This window comes from Sardina pilchardus, chromosome 16 (assembly GCF_963854185.1).
Source record: "Sardina pilchardus chromosome 16, fSarPil1.1, whole genome shotgun sequence".
Lineage (NCBI taxonomy): Eukaryota > Metazoa > Chordata > Actinopteri > Clupeiformes > Clupeidae > Sardina > Sardina pilchardus.
This window is the reverse complement of record NC_085009.1, coordinates 16,316,921-16,337,230: the sequence shown is the minus strand read 5'-3', so window position 1 is coordinate 16,337,230 and position 20,310 is coordinate 16,316,921. Positions and strand designations below refer to the sequence as shown.

Here is a 20,310-nt window from a genome sequence, read left to right as displayed (position 1 = left end):
ACTATTAATGTGTGTCAAGGTCTGTTAATATGCCAGATATCCTTGTGTAACAACACACTTCCTTACTAATTAAACATGAATAGTTTTTCCACAATCTCGTCCACTTTCAATCACACACATACAGTGGTCAAGGTTAGTACATGGTAGAGAGAGTTATGCGTTGGTCAACACCAAAACCAAAACCAAAGTACTATGCTCCTACCACAAACGACTAGCTAAACTGCTGACCCAACATACATATGCCAAAAAAGACTGGTCTGTTTATTTTGAATGTAGGCGCCACTGTCGCGTCTGGTGTAGCTACTTCCATTGACTATAGTGATTACTAGCTTCTGCAGCATACACGTGTCACGAACGGAACGCTTCAGTTACACGCCTGGTGTAGCTCCCCTGTAACGCATCTCACAACCCAACACACCTTAACATGCACTGGCTATGCATTTCCTTTCCACGCTACACCTACTTCCTTCCCCCTCTACCACCATCTCCTCCACGATCACTTTGACCATCACTTAAACTTACACTTTCATCCACTGGTAGTAACACTTATCGTCACCCAAGGTCTGCTTAGCCATGTAGCTCTTGAGCGACATTTTTAAGTGAATTTGGATGAAAGTGGCTAAATGAATAAGTGTAAATGTAATTTATGTACATTACGCCATTAGAGACCTCTGCAGCATGGTCCCTCTCTCTCACACACACACACACACACACACACACACACACACACACACACACACACACACACACACACACACACACACACACACACACACACACACACACACACACACACACACACACACAAACACACAAACAAAGGAGCCACTGTGTTGCACCAACGCAGTGGGTAGGACAGTGAATGAGAGTGTGAGGGGACTAAGTGGAGGGGGCAGGGGGGGGGGGGGGGGGACAGCCCACTCTTGTTGTTGTGCCCATGTGCAACCGAGATGCTATTCAGCTCCGCTAATAACAGCCAACAACTACGGGCTATTAGGCCTTATAGGATACATAAACAACCATCTTGAGCACAGAGCAGCGAGCAGAGAGCAGACCTTGTAGTGTAGATTACACATACTTACGAACACACAGTCCCATAGTCCCCCAAACAGACCAGAGCGGTCATGCCTTCTTATTATAGGCTGGTTGCAGTAAACGACAGCTCATTGGCAACGACAGAGGAGTTGTTTTAGATGTGCCCACAGTCAAAATAATGAGCAAAAATGACCGGAGAACGATTGAAGACTTCCAAACAAAACATTGAATGAAGTCATTGTTGAAATAATGGCAAAAAATGCACAAACGTAAAAACACAGTGTATGTGCCATTATGACTCATGTTTGTATGAAAGTCTGCGTTCTGTAAACACAGTTCGCAGCAAAAGGCAGCTGATCTTAACGTAAATACGCGAGGACACTACATTGAGGATTGAGAGGACAGGAATGCATCACGCCTCCCCAAAGAAATAGGGATGTGGGTGAGGCAGTGAGTTTCAGGCCTTTAGAGCCAAAGGCTAAACTCCCAACAATAGCTACAGAATGCCACTGTGCCAAAGAGGAGTAGGAGTAGCAGTCGGTCCTGAATGGTGGGAATAGTGATGGCCAAAAACGGCTAACCAAAGAGGCTTGCACACATTTCTTCTCACAGATAACTTACCCTTGCAACACACACTGACTTATTTGGAATAGTGGGTATTGGTGCACTGATTTAGTGATTCAGCGATGACACTGGCACAGGTGACCAAGGAAGGGTGATCAACATAGCAAGGGGTCACAGGTCAAAGCTAGAGCTCTGATGAAGGGAAACAATGAAGATGTGAAATAAAGGAAACGTGATCAGTGGTGCACTGATTGAATGGAACAAACACACACACAAAAAGATGAATTTGAAGACGAAATGAAAAAAGGAATTACAACACACAACACACCACGCAAAGGGAATCGAAAACGATGGAGGGGTGTTCATTATGGGATGGTGGAGTGGTGGCTAGAGGAGGCCAAATGTAGAATGGGAGCCATGGCAACAGGTGTCACCAAAAAAAGCCAAACCTGCCATGAAGGGTAGAAGGAGGAACCCTGAAGCTGGAATGAGAATGAACAAAAGAGCCTCTCCAGCCACCATCCCACCACAACCCAGAAGTAAAATAATGAGAAGCTATTGGATGAGGATTTCCACCAATCTCCATTTCCACATCACCAAGCCAAACAAAGGATAAAAAAAGGGAACAAACAGAAAGAGCAAAAAATGAATGACAGGAAGCTGAAAGTAAGAGGATCTAGCCGCTCGCGGCCTTCGCCCAGGCTCGGAGCAGGGGACTGGAGTAGTGGGGTGTTGCCCCACGCAGGGGCCACCCTACCTGGGGAGGAGTCCCCATCCAGCAGGCTGTCGTCCTCGGTGGTGTGGAAGTCCATGATGACACCGGCCCCATCCAGCAGCTCTTCGTCGCTGCTGGCGCTGGTGATGCTGTTGTAGCTGTTGCGGTAGTAGCCTCTGGTGCAGAGCTGCGCCGACTCCATCTAGCTACACAGTGCCCTGTGCATATGTACACACACACACACACACACACACACACACACACACACACACAGACAAGACACACGCGCATGTGAAGAGTGCGCCCAGAGAAGAATCTTTTCACGAAGGAGAGCCCCTGCTGAGAATGAAGAAGCTACTGGGTCACCAACACACACACACACACACATACACACACACACACACACATACATAGAAGACACACAACATAGTAATTAAAGTCTGTGCGGCACCATTCGATGTCTTAGGAAACAGAACAGAAAGATACACGGAGACACAAAACACATGTCCCTCTTATCTGGAATGCAGAGCACACACTCACGCACGGTCATATGTGGCTACATTGAAGCAGACTCTGTCTAGTCATCACATCTGGTAACAAAGTCTGTTTGTCCACAAGAATCACTGAGATTTAGCTGTAGATCTGCAGAGCTGGTCTGGATTGTATCGGAGCAGCCGAAACCTTTCCCCTTCCTTCCTGGGCTTGTTCTAACACCTGAATGTCGTGAAGAGTGACATCTCTCTGTGGCTACATTGAAACAAACTCAGAATCACTGAGGTTTAGCTGCAGACCTGTCGAGCTGGTCTGGGCTGTATCAGAGCAGCCAAACCTTTCCCTTTCCACCTGCTGTTATCTCTCTGACCAGTGGTGCCCCCTAGTGGACATAGTATCAAACCATAGGCATTGGTTCTATGTAAGGGATAATGTATAGAACGCCGGTCATTATCGGAAAATAATTCCCGACAGGATGAACAGAACCCCGACGCGCAGCGGAGGGGTTTTGCTTCGTCCTGAAGGGAATTATTTTCCGATAATGACCGGCGTTCTATACATTATCCCGCTTATTATATGGCTACTTGCCAAAAAGAGAAATGAAACTTAACTCAATGTGTCTTTAGCAATGACTTGGCTACCGTTTGGTGGCTTCCGCTAACTTCTAGAAAATAAATAGTTCGCCACAGTTGACAGTTGTTAGGTGTTGCCTGGCAACATACTTGGTAACTTTCAATGAAATTCCATTGCAACCAGCGAACGGCCTTGTTGCGGATTGATATGAAAGACGTGAATTAGAAGCACAAAACCCGTTGCCATTGACAGCGGTCATTATATACTTTCACCGGTGATTATACATATTAATCACCGGTAGAACGTTGGGGGGGCCCATTCAAAGTGAATGGGAGCTCTCTCAACATTCTAGAGAGCCATATAATAAAATACAGTTAAGGATCGGCCAGATGTGCAGGTGAACAACGACCAAGATGTTAAGTTAAGTCTCAAAAAAACCTTCTGACAAATCATCACAACTTCATAAACAACAGACCAGACCAGAGACAAGAACCATCAGTTACCTGTATTCTACCTTTTTTCTACCTTCTACCTTTTTCCTACAGTATGTCACACTAACTGATATTGGGTGGGTGTGGAACATACAGTAGTTAAATAACAGTTAACTTTAGGTCCGCATTGGACTTCATGATATCAGACATAAATCACCCCACCCAGACCAACACCCAGCGCCCTGGGCTGGACAAACAGCCCCATGGTCTGCAGAGAGACAGACTAACTGTAGATACAGCCTGAGGTGCAACAGCTTCAAGGCAGAACTGATCGCGAAACACACTGAAAGAGAGAGAGGGGGGAAGGAAAAAAGAGAAAGACAGAGAGAAAGGGTGATAGTGAGCAAGTGAGTGAGTAAATGAGAGAGAATGAGAGAGAGAGAGAGAGAGAGAGAGAGAGAGAGAGAGAGAGAGAGAGAGAGAGAGGAGGGCTGTGACAGGGTGGGGCAGACAAGAGAGTGAGAAAAGAGAGAGCAATGGTGTTAAGACAGGGTGAGGTAGACAGAATAAAAAGTGAGAAGGATGGAGTGAGAGAGAAAGGGAGAGAGAGAGCAATGGTGTTATGACAGGGTGAGGTAGACAGAATAAAGAGTAAGAAAAGTAAGAAAGATAGTGTGATAGAGAGAAAGAGAGAGAGAGAGAGAGAGAGAGAGAGAGAGAGCAGGGGTATTGTGACAGGGCTGATCTCTGCTGGGCAGGCTCGTAATCCTGTTTTTCGTGGTACTGTTTTAATAGCCTCTGCTCGGGAGGCCTGCAATCACTCGCTTCTGGGAGCAATTACAGGTTCCCACATGCAGCTCTGTTTCCTTCTCTCTAACACTTTCTTTCTTTATCTCTTTCTTTCTTTATGTCTTTCCTTCTATTTCCACTCTCTCTCTGTCATCGCTCTCCTCTCTCTCCATCATCTCTCTCTCTCTCTCTCTCTCTCTCTCTCTCTCTCTACTGAGTTCATCATGTGATATATCAGAATCACATGTCTTATTCATATTTCTTGCCAAAACACGGACAAGAGTAAAAAAAATAACCATTAACAAAAGGCACAGCGCTGTAATATCACTTGTTTCTCCTGGGACACTGTGAGGCCTAAAAGGTCACTGCTGTGCTTATCGGAGACCTTTTCAGAGGGCAAGGGGAAATATTTAAATTAGATCAACTTGTGGGATTGAGTGTGTGTGTGTGTGTGTGTGTGTGTGCGTGTGTGTGTGTGTGTGTGTGTGTGTGTGTGTGTGTGTATTTGTATGTTTACAAAAAAAGGAGGGGGGCAGGGGGAGAGAGATGGGGGAAGAGAGAGAGATAGAGAGAGAGAGAGAGAGAGAGAGAGAGAGAGAGAGAGAGAGAGCACAATGCAGCAGCTCCAGTCATGAGGCTGCTCAGCTGACCTCAAGTCTGTCCAAATGTTATCAATTATTAAAAAGACATTAACCACATTAAATGAGTCAGTGTACAGAAGCAGCCATCTGCATGTTGCAGACTAGTACAACAGTCTGTCTCCATTTTAGCTCTGTTAGACTTTATTGCTGTTATTTCTGTCTTAGGTTGTTGCATTAGGCCTATACTGCGTCAAAATACTCCACGTATCATTCATAAGGTTGACTGTAACAAGGAGATTGAGTTAAAGAAAAAAGAGCAGTGGGATGGAGAGCCCGAGAGATCAGGGTTTTGCTATGAAATATCACTTGTTTTCTATCAGATTAAAGCACAGAAATCAAATTCATTACCCTCGCTTAAAAAAGGAAAACACACAAATAAAGTATTTTCAGCTGACGGCTGAGCAGCTAACTCCTGTTTGCCAACTCTAAGCTCTGACCACACGCCAACGGCAAGCCTGTTGCTGAGTTCGCACGGACCTTTTATATGGTTATCTTGCCGATCAAGAGAGACCTGTCTAGACTGAGAGGAACGATACCATAAACGTCTTCTATTTCCGAGCAGGCTTGAAATTGACAGTGAAATTTGATCAAAGCCTCGGCTTTCGGAGAGGGACATACACAGGTTAGTGCCTCAGGGCTCAATGCAAGTCACACAACATCACTGGATACTACAAAAAGTGTGTGTCAAAACGATGGAAGTGGTGAGTGAAGCATATTCTAAGCCATGTAGGAATTAAAAGTACAACTACAACCTACATCCTTTTTAGTATGTCTAATAGCTCATGCTTATTTCTTGCTATGGTGATAATGAACTATTGTCTACAGGCACTTTTTCAGCCAACACAGCACAATAATATATGCCATGCTCACCATGGCAACAGAGTGGGAAAAGAAAGGTAGGGAGGTAGGGAGACAAAGAGAGCAATGAAAGGTAAGAGAGAGACAATGATGGTTTGCAAATTTTAAGGTACAGTATAATGAGTGAGAAAGTGTGTGTGTGAGAGAGAGAGAGAGAGAGAGGGAGAGAGAGAGAGAGAGATGAAGACGGAGACAGAGACAGATCTTCACTGTCAACCTCCGTACTCCACTATCCTGTCCTGGACTCCATTACAAAACACAGGGAAATCAGATTTCACTCCGGACACAGCCACCCCGTCTCCTTACAAGTGGCCAGTATTTAATTACATGCCCTCTGCATTTACTCTCTGTTAGAGAAGGGTGTTCAGCGTACTTAAGAGAAGAGTTAAGACATATAAGAGAAGACTTAAGGCATATAAAAGACAGCGGAGCCTGGTGATAATTGGTGAGAGCATATGCTGTGTTTTTCACAGATCTATCACAGATCTAATGTTTTTTTTGCTGTGACAATGCCTAATAAGATCAGGGTAGCCTGTGTCCCTGTGCAAACTTTATTTACTAACCAGACTAAACAAGCAATGCACACCAATACAAACAAAAAACACTGACAACAGCTCAAAAGTGGGTTTTTAGCTCGGCAAGAAGACGTGCAGTGGACAGAAATGCCAACTCGACAGATGAGACTAGCGTTGCGCCACTTCCAGCGTGGCACCGTGCTTCCTTCCTTTGGTTGTCATGGAAGCATTGTCAAGGAGACTGTTGCTTGGTGATAAATCTGCATTTTTTTTTTGTATTGTTTCTGAGCTTGCCTGTACTCATGGTCAAGACCATACAGAAACAAAATAACATATGTGTCAGTGTAACTTCTGTTTAATGCCAAATTAGCCTATTAGACACTCTATAATTAAGACACTAACTAAAACAACAGCTCGACCTGATTCAGAAAAGACACACACAGAGCAGCATAGCCTATATCTTACATGTAGGCTACCTCTTGTTCTCGTGCATCTCCAAACTCAACCAAATAGACTCAGGACAATGGTGTTACAAAAATGTCACCTGGAAAGGGAACAGGGTAAATCTTTTGTTCTTCTTTTTTAAGGAGACAAACACTTGCATTCCTAATATAATTTAACATAGGACATGAGTGTGACTGGGACATGTGACTGGGACTCTGATATATCCCATCTGGAAATGAGATGACAAAGACATGTGGCATAGCCTGCCATGATTATCCATATCTGCACGTTCCTGTGGAATGGAATGGGGGGGGGGGACATTCAGTTCCAAATTCCTAAACAAAGTTTAGTCCTGTTTAATATTGCAACATTTTTGCTGAAGTCCTGTTAGTGGCTGATTTGATAATGCCAATTGCGCAGAAGCTGGAAAGGGTTATTCTACAGAGGCTAATCGCATTCGATAACTTTGCACTAGCTTGCTTTGGTCATTATTTGGCTCTGGGAGAGTTGTTTCGAGCAGAACAGGAGTGCAGTGTTGCAGAGAGAAAGGAACAGGGGTGGGGGACAAAAGAAAAGGGGAGAAAAACTACCGTCCGGAACATAAAGTTCTCAACAAGTGAGATACCATTTCTCCCCCGCCCCTAATGGGAGCGGTTTTGACACGGTTTTTGGTTCATGGCATACGCTGTGGACCTTTAAATTATACTAGTGAAATAAATAAATAAACAAACAAACACATAGGCCTACTTAAAATAAGTAATTCTGGGCCTTCACATCATTCTTGCAGCTACACTGTCGGGGAGATGAAATAATTAACGTTATCTATCCGCAATCAAACCATCCCGACACATTTAATAATTTACTAATTTAACCAGCCACGTCCCGAAAGCGACATCATGCAGAGTCGCAGGCATGTTTTGCGCGAGACTAGGGGCACGTCTCACGTCAGACGAGGCCTATTCTGCTAAGAGGCACCAGTCCAAAATGAGGCCGTACTCTCCTACTACCATGACTTGCATGCAAATACAAGTCCCTCGCAGTGCGCGCAGAATTCTCATTCATCAAGTGTTTTGTACCGAGAAACCGTTAACCCGACCTAATCACTGCACAAACGACATTGTACGTATGCTACACTTTCAGTGCACGTTGCTCCACACCAAAAGGACTGTGCGTTATGCTAAGTTGAGATCAAGATGCATAGTTCGCATACCACCGTTGCACAGCATGTGGTTCGGTTAGTATGCCTATAGGTAAAATAACGCTTTCTAAAATAGATTCTTTCAGGCAATATAATGTAAATTAGGCCTAGTCTAACCAAATGAGAGAGCCTCATATGTTTACAAATCATAAAGCCTCCGCCCCCCTTTATGGTTAAGGGATGACATATTTCTGAAAGGCAGATTCATTAGCAAAACAATGCAACAGCAAAACAGCTGTCTTTTGGAATTGCTTCGCAGAGTCGACAATGTAATCATTCTTCACAGATGCTCTCTCTTTAGCATGGGGTGCTGTTTCCCAGTCCCATCTCTGGATAGATGATGGGCCTTGTAATACACTTTCGTGGGGAAATGGAATCGATTGTAAAACGTTTTCCACTTCCATTTGCTAACTGAATGACACACCGTGTAGCATGTTATGGCATAATGATGTCATGACTACATGCTATGCATTTATGGTGCTAGCCTAGAATCACCAGTTTCAAGCCCCAAATGCTATACTGAATATTAGATGAATGCATGTTCGTACAGTGTAGGCTAGCAACAGAACGCAGCTGGCCTTGGTGCTAAAACATCACCTCTGGGAGCACAGAGAGACGCATTTGATTATCTCTTACCTCTGAAATGCCTCTAGTCCACCCAAAAAGGTATAAATCATCCTTCAGTCATGAAAAAGAAAAACATCGTACAGAAAACATCTGACATTCTCCTCCGACTGCTGTATTTTTTTTCTATCGAGTCCTGTGCCAATGACGTTCACTTCCGGTGTCGTGCCCACCCCAAATCCCCCACCAACAAATGGGACAGCCGAGTAGGAAAGAGCTAGGTGTTTAGAAAGTGTACATAATTTTGTACCGTTTGATCACTATCCGGTAGAGGACATGAAGGACCGTGATGATCTATTTCCGTCTGCAACATCATCAGAAGATGGTTTCGTAACTCATGATAGTGATCTCATTTCTGATGTTTAGGCTACTGTGGCAAAACTGGGTTGACTTGACAGAAATAAAACTGCTATTTGCTTTTATGATATTGCTGTAAGAGCAGATTGTCGGATAGTCGGCTGCTAAACTAGGAGAAACATTAACCAACCATAATGGTATACTTTCACCTGTTGATGTAAGATCATGTTAATGAGACACAGGACTGTTTCTCATTTACTAAAAAAAATAAAATCCTGTATGAGTGTTTTCAACACTGTAAAACATAAACCCATCTTGCCATATTCATTATTATACTTAAGCTGTATAGCTCCTGGTCTAATTTAAATCCATAACATATCTTCACCCCTTGTCTTTCAACTATATATTTTTTTATTTGTTTGAGCTTAGCTTCTTACACAGATCACCGCCATCTCCTTAAAACACACAAACTGAGAGATAGAGAGAGCGAGAGATAGAGAGAGACAGAAACAGAGACAGACATTGACACACACTGTAGGGACCAGAGAGACACACACAAGACACGAGATTGAAGCCTGATGGCTGTTTTCTGTTATGAGCACAAGCTGAATGCCAAGATGGCTTCTTTGCTAGCAATAGAAAGCAGGCACTGACAAGACACCATGCATGGATAGCGTATTGATTTATTTACAAGCATTGTCTCCCTAGCATTTTGTGAAAATACACTGTCATTGTGGTCTTTCTTTTCTGACATGTGTACTGTATATCGGCAGTTCAACCTTAAAACAGATTGCGGGAGTTGACTTATTTGGGAATAATATATTTTAAAAAATCAATGTCTATGTGGAAAGCTGACCAATTACTCTAGCAGTATGAGAGAAAGCAGAGCACTCTTGGTCCAGTCCAGTTCAGTCCAGTCACACACACACAAACGCACGCACACACACACTATTGTGCTGATTCACTCATTCATATACTGCTTGTCCAACCAACAAGTGAACTGAATCAGGTGTTACAGGGGGCACTGAGTCTAGCCGCGCTCTCTCAATCGGTGTCCAGGCTTCCGTAGTACTCGGCCTCCCTGCGGTGCTGCTGGACTGGCATCTCCCTCCGCGTGTCCCTCAGCTTCTGCAGGTCCACCTCCACCAGCGCCAGGCCCGAGTCCGTGGGCCCCAGGTCCGACAGCACCGTCCCCCAGGGGTCCACGGCCAGCGCGTGCCCGTAGGAGGAGCGTTTCGGGTGGTGGGGGCCAGCCTGCGCCGCGGCCAGCACGTAACACTGGGTCTCTACCGCCCGCGCACGCAACAGCACCTGGAGGAAGAGACAGCTGGAGCTTCAATACATGCACTAATATTTGAAGTTAAAGGAACACTCCACCGTTTTTTCATATTAAACTATATTATTCGATTAAGGGAAATAACATAGTTTAATATGAAGAAAATGGTGGAGTGTTCCTTTAGAGTTGAAGCTTTAGAATGATTGCATGATGCCCTAGAGATAACATGCATTGCCATTTACCGAACATTAACATTTCTAAATTTGACAGACATTTATTTAGCTGTAATATTAATCATGATAGGGTGATGGAAGTCTTTCATCAAAACAAAGTGTACAAAGAGTACATTTTACTATAATCAAACAAAAGAATATAATGTTACTAAATAGAAAATAAACTATATTTGAATCTTATATGTCTGTGTCTTTGTCTATATGATTATGTAATGGAATTGAATGCCGTCTCACCTCCCAGTGGGCGGTGCCTGTTGCCACGGTGAAGGCAGAGGGATAGGTCAGAATCTCTGCCCCATGCCTCAGAAGGGCCAATGAATGCTCAGGGAAACGCAGGTCATAGCAGACAGCAAGGCCCACCTGAGGTCAAAGAGAAGTGATAGCAGGTAAGTAAGGTAATGCTAGATATAATATGGGTGAAAAGGCAGGTGAATCATTGGTCCAGCCTAATCAAAGTTGCTGCAAAGTCTAATACATTAGGATGTTACAATGGGCTACTTGCACGAAAGGCTCTCAATGTGGCCGTTTTGTTTCCAGTGGAGTGTTATATTCTGTTCCTCACATCTTCACATAGACACTGAATATCTAGTTTGGCCAAAAATAAATTAACAAACACATGAATCTTTCTTTATCGTAACGTGTTGATTCACTAGGTGCAACACCCAACCGGGTCCGTGTAGACACTAATTACATTAACAACAGTGGCAGGTTCAAACACACCTGGCTCCACCGGAAACAAATGAGCCATATTACATGCAAAGAGCCTATTGGAAACATTTCCCAAAGGAGTGATGACCCTCTTCATGAATTGAAATGAAGTGAACGGATCTGGTGGTACCAGGCTTGTAAAACATAGCCATTAGGGTCCTTTTATGTTCCTGTTTATACTAGCGGCTAGCAGCTGAAAATTACAACTCCCTAGAGGTGTTGCACAAATTACTAGATTGTGCTTATTAGATCAGCATTATTACACTGTGCAACAGCAGTGGGTGGAGTTGGGGGCGGGTCTACTCAATGACCTTGCCAATAGGAGTCTGCACAGGAGGAACAAGGGTGGTGCCCGGGTTGGTGAAGGAGCTCTCCTTCAAGGACACGCCCTTTTCTGCCAACTCCACATCAAAGAGGTGACCCTTCCGGTACACACTGACAATGTCACCTGCGAACAGGAGATACACGCAACGATTTAGTTAGAGTCATCAAACTGGACATACACCCAAGATTTAGTCGAAGTAGTCAATTAAATATAGCTTCATTTACGTGTTCTTCCCGGGAAATTCTCATAATGGAAGTGTGATAAAGTGTGTGCATGTGTGTGTGTGTGTGTGTGTGTGTGTGCGCCTTGATTCGTCTGTGTATACCATTAGCTGCCTCAAATGCATTTGGGTGTATGTATGTGCTACTGCATGTGTCCTCACAGACAAGCATCCTCTAGGCAAACATCAACATAAAAACAAACGTTGCATGGCGGTGTGTGTGTGTGTGTGTGTGTGTGTGTGCGTGTGTGTGCATGTGTGTGTTTGAGTGCGCATGTGTGTGTGTGTGTGTCCTCACATTGCATGGCGGTAACTCCCACCCTACCTTGATCATTGAGGATGACGTGGCTGTTATAGATGCGCTTGCTCGTCTCCCAGTTCTCCCCTCGCTCATGGAAGCCGCCCAGGGAGAGCCAAACCCCCAACTTCCTTTCACACACATACAAGCCAAGGCACACTAAGCATTAAAACAAAGACACTACAAATCAAGCTTAACCACAATGCAAACGCCACACGACTGTGCACGAGTCAGGGTTTAAACTGTGGAAGAATCGCACTGTCAAATCAAAGAGGACGCATTGGGTTTGGGATATGTGGTCCTTCACATCTGCAAAAACTGGCTGGAGGATGGTCTGTTTATCGGCATGAACAACAGCAGAACCAGCTTTTGATATTTGTATCATATTCCACCCTTTGCTTAAGGACAGCCATAATGTAAAAATAAAAAAACTTGATATGATCTGTAGAAGTTACAAGTTACCCGGATGGGTAGTCTGTTCACTGACTTCACATTTCACAAGAATTGCACTAAAATACAAAGGATCAAATGGTCTGAAAGCAGTTTTTGACAAAAGGTGGAGGCCAGTGTCTCTGAACGATATTGTTTGGACACCTTAACTATTTATACATGAGAACAAATACCTGGAGAACTTTAAGCATGAGTGTGAAACTTGTCACGATCACACAAGGAGACCAGTCATGTGCTTCCTTAGCGACACTAATAATCAGAAAGCTGCCCCATACATCATCAACCATTAAGTAAGCCCCCGCCCCCCCCACCGCCCACCGCCCAAACCCCCCTCACCTGGCCAACTCCGAGTATCGAGTGATGGTCTCGCCTGAAAGGGTCTCGGACAGCTGCAGGGTCTGCTTGAGGTTGGAACCGATGTAATCGAAACCCTCCGGAAGGAATACCATGCTGGCGCCGGCCGCCTGTGCTTCTTCCACCAGCCGCGCACCGGTCGCAAAGTTTGCCTCTTTGTCAGGAGTCGCGGTCATCTGGCACAGAGCCGCCACAGGGTGTGATGAGGACATCCTGCACAAAAATGCAAAGAGAGTTGAAAGCAAACTATGGTAATCTTACACCTTTCTTCTTAATATTTACTTTTTCACCGATGCATTTTAGAAATCAAGTGTCCTAAATTACCCTTGAGATGAGTAAAGTATCTACAAGTGTCGATCTTGTACCCGCTGCTGGTGTCCAAAATGTGTCTATTTCTCAAATGATAAAGCAGCGTTTGTCTCCCCCTAATGTTCACGCTATGTAAAGTTGTACTTGAAAGGAAACATTTGTGGCTCTAATATCTTTCTGGAGAGCCATAGTTTTAGACTAGCATATTTGGAACAGCATTTCAAAGCCAGAGACATTCCCTATTCATGTTTATTTCACCAACTGTAATCAACAAATTCTACAAAGTCTTGTATGCAGATTGACTAGATGTTTGCCGGGATTATTTTTTAACTGTTAAACTTTTGCCGTTATTTTTGTCACCCACACATTTGTGCTTTGTAGTACTAGCAACTGAATCCACCAACTCTTGGACTGTCCTAAACAACTCAGGCTTTTCTTGAAAAAGATACCAATTGGCCACATAAACATGTCCACAAGACGGTCTGGATTTTGAACAACAACGACTATGTAATTTGTTTAATCTCATGTTGAATACCTTTGTGTAACATAAAGACTGTAATATAAAACTGTGGGCTCAGATGGAGAACACCTTTCTTTGCTTGAGGAAATTCCATATAGGTATACAGAGGAAGGAGCATAATTGTTTGTTTCTGGTAAGGGTTTGCCATGGCAAGAGTGATCAACTGACCTGAGTTGCACACATCTATATGATCTCATGGAGGTCCTCAACGCTATATCCGTGTTTAACTGGCTGTCCTGTGACTGAGACGATTCATGGCAACTACATTCACCCCTTATGTTCTTCTTGACGCAGTGATCATCATGGAAAGTCTTTTGAACAGCAAAGACGCCGTTATTCTCATCAATACACTGGTACGTGGCGTTTACATCAAAAAGCTCCAGGTTCGCATGTTTACGGATGATGTGCTTTCCAATGTTACGCTTGTTCATGAGAACACTGCACATTGGGCACCTTGTCCGGACAACAGGTCTCACACGCCCTCCTTTTGGCCGGGCAAGAACTCCTCGTTCAGATGACTCTGCACTGGGAGAACGAGGCTCTGACAGTGGACACAGTTCTGTGCTTGCTGGACATGGCTCTGCACTTGTTGGGCATGGTTCTGCACTTGTTGGACATTGTTCTGTGCTTACTGGACACGGTTCTGCAATGGCAGAATCTGGTTCTGCTGGGTTAGTAGTACTAGTCGTCGCTGTACTGTCTGGATACGCACCAGACAGTGGTGTTTTGATTGATTGTTTAGTCTTGCACCAAACTAAATGTTTATCAAAGTCTTCCTTGCGCAGCAGCATTGATTGGCAGTATATGCAATGGTAATGAAGCTGTGGCCTGCAGCCCAAACCACACCGGTGGATAGTGTATCCTGCAACATATGACAACAGACATGATAAGGGTGAGGGGCCAACATTGTTCTACGACTAAGACAATGAGGAAGTTTTTCCGTCACTACAGTGCAACACTGCTTGTTTTTGTGGCAATTTCTGAGGACAATTCTCAAGCCAAACCGACAACTTCCTAGTTTCGCAAACCTAAATAAAAGGCAAGTAACTGTGAACTATACATAGCTGCACGTAAATCATAGTAGGCTATGCAGTTGAGGTACGTGCTATCCTTCGCAATGCTATTTAGACTGAGCACATAAAAACTTCATACTATGTATTTCTTGTCAGGGTTGTGATTTATTGTGAAAAGATCTATTGTGAAAAGATTTATTGTGAAAGATCTGGTATGTATTTGGTAAGTTATTTTCTAGCTGTAGTGTACGATATTGTCAACTTACCCTCATGTTGGACTGCCCGGTTGAAATGTAATGCGAGGTGGCGGTTCACACTACTGGCTTTTGTAGGCTTGAAATATTCTGCCGTACAGAATGGACAATGAAATTGGTCGCAGCATGTACGACACTGGTCATATTTTGGCAGTGTCTTTCCTTTCTGGATGGTGACATGACTAGCGAGCATGATGGCAACAGCCAGACACCACCACCGCGCGAGAATCGCAGGTTTATAGAAAATCTTTACAGCGCATGCGTTCCATTAATGTCACTGGGCTGAAAATGCCGTTCCAAAGCTGCAGTAGCTTTGCTGTCACACACTCTTTTCTGGTAACTTGCCATACTGGACGTGGTTTCAAATTAAACAACTATTTTGTACAGCTGTAGGCAATGTACAAGGCTTGGTTTGTCATTCTCAGCCTTCTAACTTGACCATAAACTTGAACTTCCCCCCAACAAAAACAGCAGTCGTCTCGATTTCTTACCTGTTCTGACCTGTGAAGGATATTCGACTAAAATGCCAAGCTGAACACCTATGGAATCGGAAAACACAACTGACAAGCATGAGTTAGCTTGTTAACCAGTCACGTTATAGCACTGTTTAGTCCTTCGGTAACACAGTTGCACTTTGGACTCAAATATTTGTTGCTAAACTAGATGTTCTGCCATGCACAGATTTAACGCGAAGAACAGTCCCATACCAAACACGTTTGTCTCAGATTTTGGGTGTCTGCATGAAACAAGCACGCCGGACCTGCCCCCGTACGTACGCAAGCAAAGGTCTGTGTGTTGATGTTTTGAGCAGGCGATCTGTGAAGACAGTCAAGGAAATATCCTTAGGTCCTCATCCTCACGCAAGACGAGATTATTCCAAGATGGCAGCCAACAGCAGTAGCACGGGTAGTAAAAGCGTTGCTGGTGGTGGTAAACAGTCTGGACCATCGGCTGAGCAGGTAACAATAATAATATGGTAGAAAATAGGCCACTGTGTACCAGATAGTAGCAAGCATAAGATTAGATTTCCTCTAGATACCGGGCAAGCTGGTGAACTCGTGTCACGCCATGATCACTGTAGTAGGCTAATGTTAGCTTGCAAGCAACATGGGTACAAAATGCTAACGTAAAACTCAGTTGGCTAGTCTTATGTAGCCTAGCACAAAATCCATACGCCGTTTTACTCACCATTTTTAATGTTGAGTTTACTACAGTGACTCTACAGCCCTTGCTGCAATATATTAATATTCTGTGCTGGGTGAGGGAATGAAAATGCATTGATATTACTTAGCAGCCTCCGACACACCCAGAGGAAGACGTCTAGCATGCTAACCTGAGACGTCACTCTTCTGAATAAGGAATTGGGTGTTCGAAGGGTAGGCGAGCAGAGTTATTTCTGAAGGTACTACAGAGGGGTTAGCCTACCTTAGTCATGAAGCGCATCCCCAACCAGTTTTGAATTTGTGCATTTTCATGATGTATGCTAGCCGAAGTGACGAAACGAACTAATCCTTGTTGGTGATGCTGGTAACAATCATTAATGGTAGCCTAATAATGTGGCCTCGACGCGCGATGGAAGCATTTTGCCGTGTCCCATTATGTGTAGTGAAAGTATTGTAACAAGTGTTTAGTGTAAAGTATTTTATCTGAGACAGTGCTGTGATACCGGTGTTGTCTTTTGACATGTAGGTGGTGGCCACCTTCCAAAGGATGCGCCAGGAGCAGCGTAGCATGGCCTCCAAAGCCGCAGAGTTCGAGATGGAGATCAACGAGCACAGTCTGGTGATTGACACGCTGAAGGACGTCGACCCGTCCAGAAAGTGCTTCAGGCTCATGGGTGGCGTTCTGGTGGAGCGCACGGTCAAAGAGGTGCTTCCTGCGCTGGAGAACAACAAAGAGCAGGTGCACCACTGATTCTTTTTTTTGTTTTTTTAGTTCATAAATATCATAAAACTAACTTTTGAAAAATTGATAAATCGCATGCAAAGTTTGGCAAGGTCACACAGTCTAAACCCACACTAGTGTGTAAAGCCCAACACACACGCATCAAGCTGACATTGAGCTGTCTGGTCCCTGTCAGTGGCTTTCTAAGTCCACCTGTGAGAATGATTATTCTGATTGGCTCCTCATTGCATGACAGTTTGTTATTGTAGAAGTGTGCTGGCTCTCAGGATGGCCATAGTAGGTTTAACACATTTAAACGCAGATTACGTCATACCGTATGCTTGGGCTTGGCTGCACAATATAATGTTAGCCTATAGGCCATTCTGAAAGACTCTCGAGTGTGGAGAGATGCATTTTTTAAGTACCATACTGTACAGAGGTGAGGGTCACTTTTGTCACAAGAAAATAATGTGTATTAATCCCCGCACCCAAAATGTTGACCTGAAGTTAGTGCCAGTAATCTCAGGTCTTAGTTGTTTATGTAATTTAGCAGACACTTTTGTCCAGAACGGCTGACAAATATAACAATACAATATTTCAGATTAACAGTGAACAGTTACAGAAAGTTGATAAGGCTGCATTAACTCAACTCAAGGGCAACTCATTCCACCAATCAGGAACCACTTTTTGCTACTACTGTTTGTGCCCATTGGCTACATGTTCTCTGATTTGAGTTTTTTTTTGCTGCTGTTACACAATTCTTTCCGCTCATGGGATGAATACAAGCTCATCACTGATCATTATTCTGCCATCAACACCACTAGTACATCTACTCAGATGTGTACTTGGTGTGCTCTGAGTGTTTAGTCTTTCTATTCCACTACCTCTGACATGGTTTATATCCTTTCAGATTGGCAAGCTCTTGGAAGTGCTCAACCAGCAAATGCAGACCAAAGGGCGGGATCTGACGGAATACCGGGAGCGCTACAACATCCGATTGGTGGGTGAAGAGGAAAAGGGTAAACCGTCGGCTGGCTCATCCAATAAGGAGGCTGGAGATGGGGGCAGTTCTAAACCCAGCACAGGGGTGCTGGTGTCATAATGGACTTGGAATACACCAATGTGACCTCCTGGACACATAACAGGAAGTGTAGCCAGATGCTTGCCTGGCGATGGCAAGGCGTGGTCTTGGAAGGCCAGGATGTGCTGTGATATGCAAGTGGTGTTTGGGGTGTTTCATCATTGCAAGCAATTGCTTTGAGTTGTTCCCTCTTCTTCTTAAAAAACATAGAGGTCATACAAAGTAGTTAATATGTTTTGTGTGTTTTTGTCTCACATGGTTATGGAAATATGGGGTGTGATGCCTTTTTTTTGTTGTGAGCACTAATTTTAACAACTCAAGAAATTACAGGAAATAAGTATTTGGCACACAATTACAAAACATTTCACTGAAAAGCTCTTAACTTTGATAATTTGTCTTAAAATTACACACATTGGGCCATGGCCTTACGTTTTGTGTATAGAAAAAGCCATTGGTTGCACTGATGGAGAAGATCCCAAGAGAAACACAATCACACCTGTTTGCTGACCTTTGACTGACGTGAACACAGCCAGTAATTGATATTACTTGCCATGTAATAACTATTTCTGTGGAGAACACCATTTTTTATGTTTGCCTTTTGTTTTTGTTTATAAATAATAATTAAAAAAAGTTGAAACTGAGCGGTCGTTGTCATTTTGGACATGCATGTAAAGTTGTCAAAATAGCTTTGTATAATACTTTATTTGTGAGTTTATTGCACTGTGGAAAATGGTCATACTTCATCTGTAGCTCTAAATACTAAAGTGATTTCATTTGACTGTGAGGACTGAGTTCAAACCTCTAGTGTAGAATGAGATGAGGCACACATAAACAGTTCAGATGTGTATTATTCATGAATTAAAGGTTGTACTGTATATAAAATACACATCTTTGGCCTCAAAGGCACTCTCGTAGCACCATTTTCACCACTGCAGAATCACAGGCTATGTCTGAAACATCAGTACGCACGCTGGGCAGCGTGCATTTTCCGGAAGTTACGTCAGAATAGACTGTCCGAAAGTCAAGCGCTCTCACTAGTTGGGTACTTCGTTTGGCATGATTTCCAAGCATGCATCGATGCATCTTTTTTGCCCTCAGATATCCCATAATCCATTGCGCAGCGCAGGTCAAGCTCCACACGTCATGCAAATCGTCAACACACCCCCCCTCCCCGAGTCAGTTGATGCCAACTAGTTAGTGCTGTCCAAAAGTAGGTAGGGATGCATACTGAGGAGCAAGCTAACTAAGACGCTACTGGAAAGAAGGTACTATCCAGCGTGCACGCTTGACTTCTGGACACAACCACAGCCTGAAAATCATGCTACTGAAATTATAATAACTTGCCAGAACATTGAATTGGACCTTGGCTGACACAATCAATCGAGAAGCTTAATCCCATTGCTCACATTCACATAGCTCTCTTTTCTTGAGGTCACACCCATTTCACCTAGATTGAGACACTAGGGGTGCCTCTCATTTGTGTTTTATAGATCCTGCCTTCCCTCCTCGGCCCTCGTCCTCACTGATCTAAATAAAGAATAAGGCAGCAGCTATGGGATAGTCTATCCAGTGTTAGTTACAGATCAGTTGGAACGAGCCTGGAGGGCCGAGGATCGTAGCCTGGCACGCCCTCCCAGTGACGCAACGCCTTCAGGCTTTTGCTGCTGGTCTGGTCAACTGCTCATTGAGAAGGATTTCTGAGTTCCCGAAATCTGCGGAACTGCCCCCTTTGGTCGAGAACCAATCAACTTTGAGCAGCTCCAACGTCTCTGGGTAGAGGCGTGTTCAAGGCAGCGGAAAGAGTGTTGTTATTGGTTTAAACTCGGCAATCCGCTTTCTGACATCTACCAGTAGCAAATCGAGGCACTTAAAGGAGGCGGGTCAACCAGCGCTGGCAAGAAACCGTGTTAGCACAGGCTGTTGGTCAGACTAAAGTCTCGCAGAGCCTTTGAAAGTCGATGGTAATCAGGCTACGAGGATCGAGGAGGGATGTTGAGAGGCACCCTAGGTTGTCGAGTTTGAACTACCAGGCTGGTATGGTGCTGCACTCCTGGGATATGTCGCCAGGATTATTTTCTCAGGGATCATTCTAATCCTGAAAAGATGTACCGACGAGGATGGGATTCGAACCCACGCGTGCAGAGCACAATGGATTAGCAGTCCATCGCCTTAACCACTCGGCCACCTCGTCTCATGTGCGCCAAAACAG

At 44.2% G+C, this 20,310-nt stretch overlaps 3 protein-coding genes and 1 non-coding gene across 9 annotated transcripts in view; 1 reads left to right on the top strand and 3 right to left on the bottom strand.

The window, feature by feature from the left end:
* The window catches only part of clcn3 (chloride channel 3), a 42,810-nt gene extending 33,793 nt beyond the window's left edge, over positions 1-9,017 (bottom strand). For 3 of the 4 annotated variants that reach the window (XM_062517116.1, XM_062517118.1, XM_062517119.1), the window contains exons 1-2: positions 8,892-9,017; positions 2,357-2,532 (exon numbers count right to left, since the gene is read on the bottom strand). In XM_062517116.1, the coding sequence (XP_062373100.1) occupies positions 2,357-2,516 (160 nt within the window). In that variant the 5' untranslated portion in view covers positions 2,517-2,532; positions 8,892-9,017. The remainder of the gene's footprint in view (positions 1-2,356; positions 2,533-8,891) is intronic. The other variant, XM_062517120.1, reaches the window with a different exon arrangement.
* Positions 9,018-9,825: 808 nt separating this feature from the next.
* On the bottom strand, positions 9,826-15,835 carry nit1 (nitrilase 1). 3 transcript variants are annotated; one of them, XM_062517110.1, is made up of 7 exons: positions 15,149-15,337; positions 14,038-14,731; positions 13,023-13,253; positions 12,264-12,367; positions 11,705-11,841; positions 10,920-11,045; positions 9,826-10,487 (listed from the first exon to the last, which is right to left on the bottom strand). In XM_062517110.1, the coding sequence occupies exons 1-7, from the start codon at positions 15,327-15,329 to the stop codon at positions 10,221-10,223; spliced, it is 1,740 nt and encodes a 579-aa protein (XP_062373094.1). In that variant the 5' UTR covers positions 15,330-15,337; the 3' UTR covers positions 9,826-10,220. The 3 variants fall into 3 exon arrangements, with proteins under 3 accessions (XP_062373094.1, XP_062373095.1, XP_062373096.1); XM_062517111.1 differs by lacking the exons at positions 14,038-14,731; positions 15,149-15,337 and adding an exon at positions 15,628-15,835 and having other exon boundaries at positions 9,827-10,487; XM_062517112.1 differs by lacking the exon at positions 14,038-14,731 and having other exon boundaries at positions 9,827-10,487; positions 15,149-15,335.
* An 82-nt stretch (positions 15,836-15,917) lies between these two features.
* On the top strand, positions 15,918-18,297 carry pfdn2 (prefoldin subunit 2). Its single transcript, XM_062517115.1, has 3 exons — positions 15,918-16,095; positions 16,826-17,038; positions 17,931-18,297. The coding sequence occupies exons 1-3, from the start codon at positions 16,018-16,020 to the stop codon at positions 18,120-18,122; spliced, it is 483 nt and encodes a 160-aa protein (XP_062373099.1). The 5' UTR covers positions 15,918-16,017; the 3' UTR covers positions 18,123-18,297.
* Positions 18,298-20,210: 1,913 nt separating this feature from the next.
* Positions 20,211-20,292, bottom strand: trnas-gcu (transfer RNA serine (anticodon GCU)). The gene has a single exon. It is a non-coding gene; the product is annotated as a tRNA-Ser (tRNA).
* Positions 20,293-20,310: the final 18 nt, after the last annotated feature.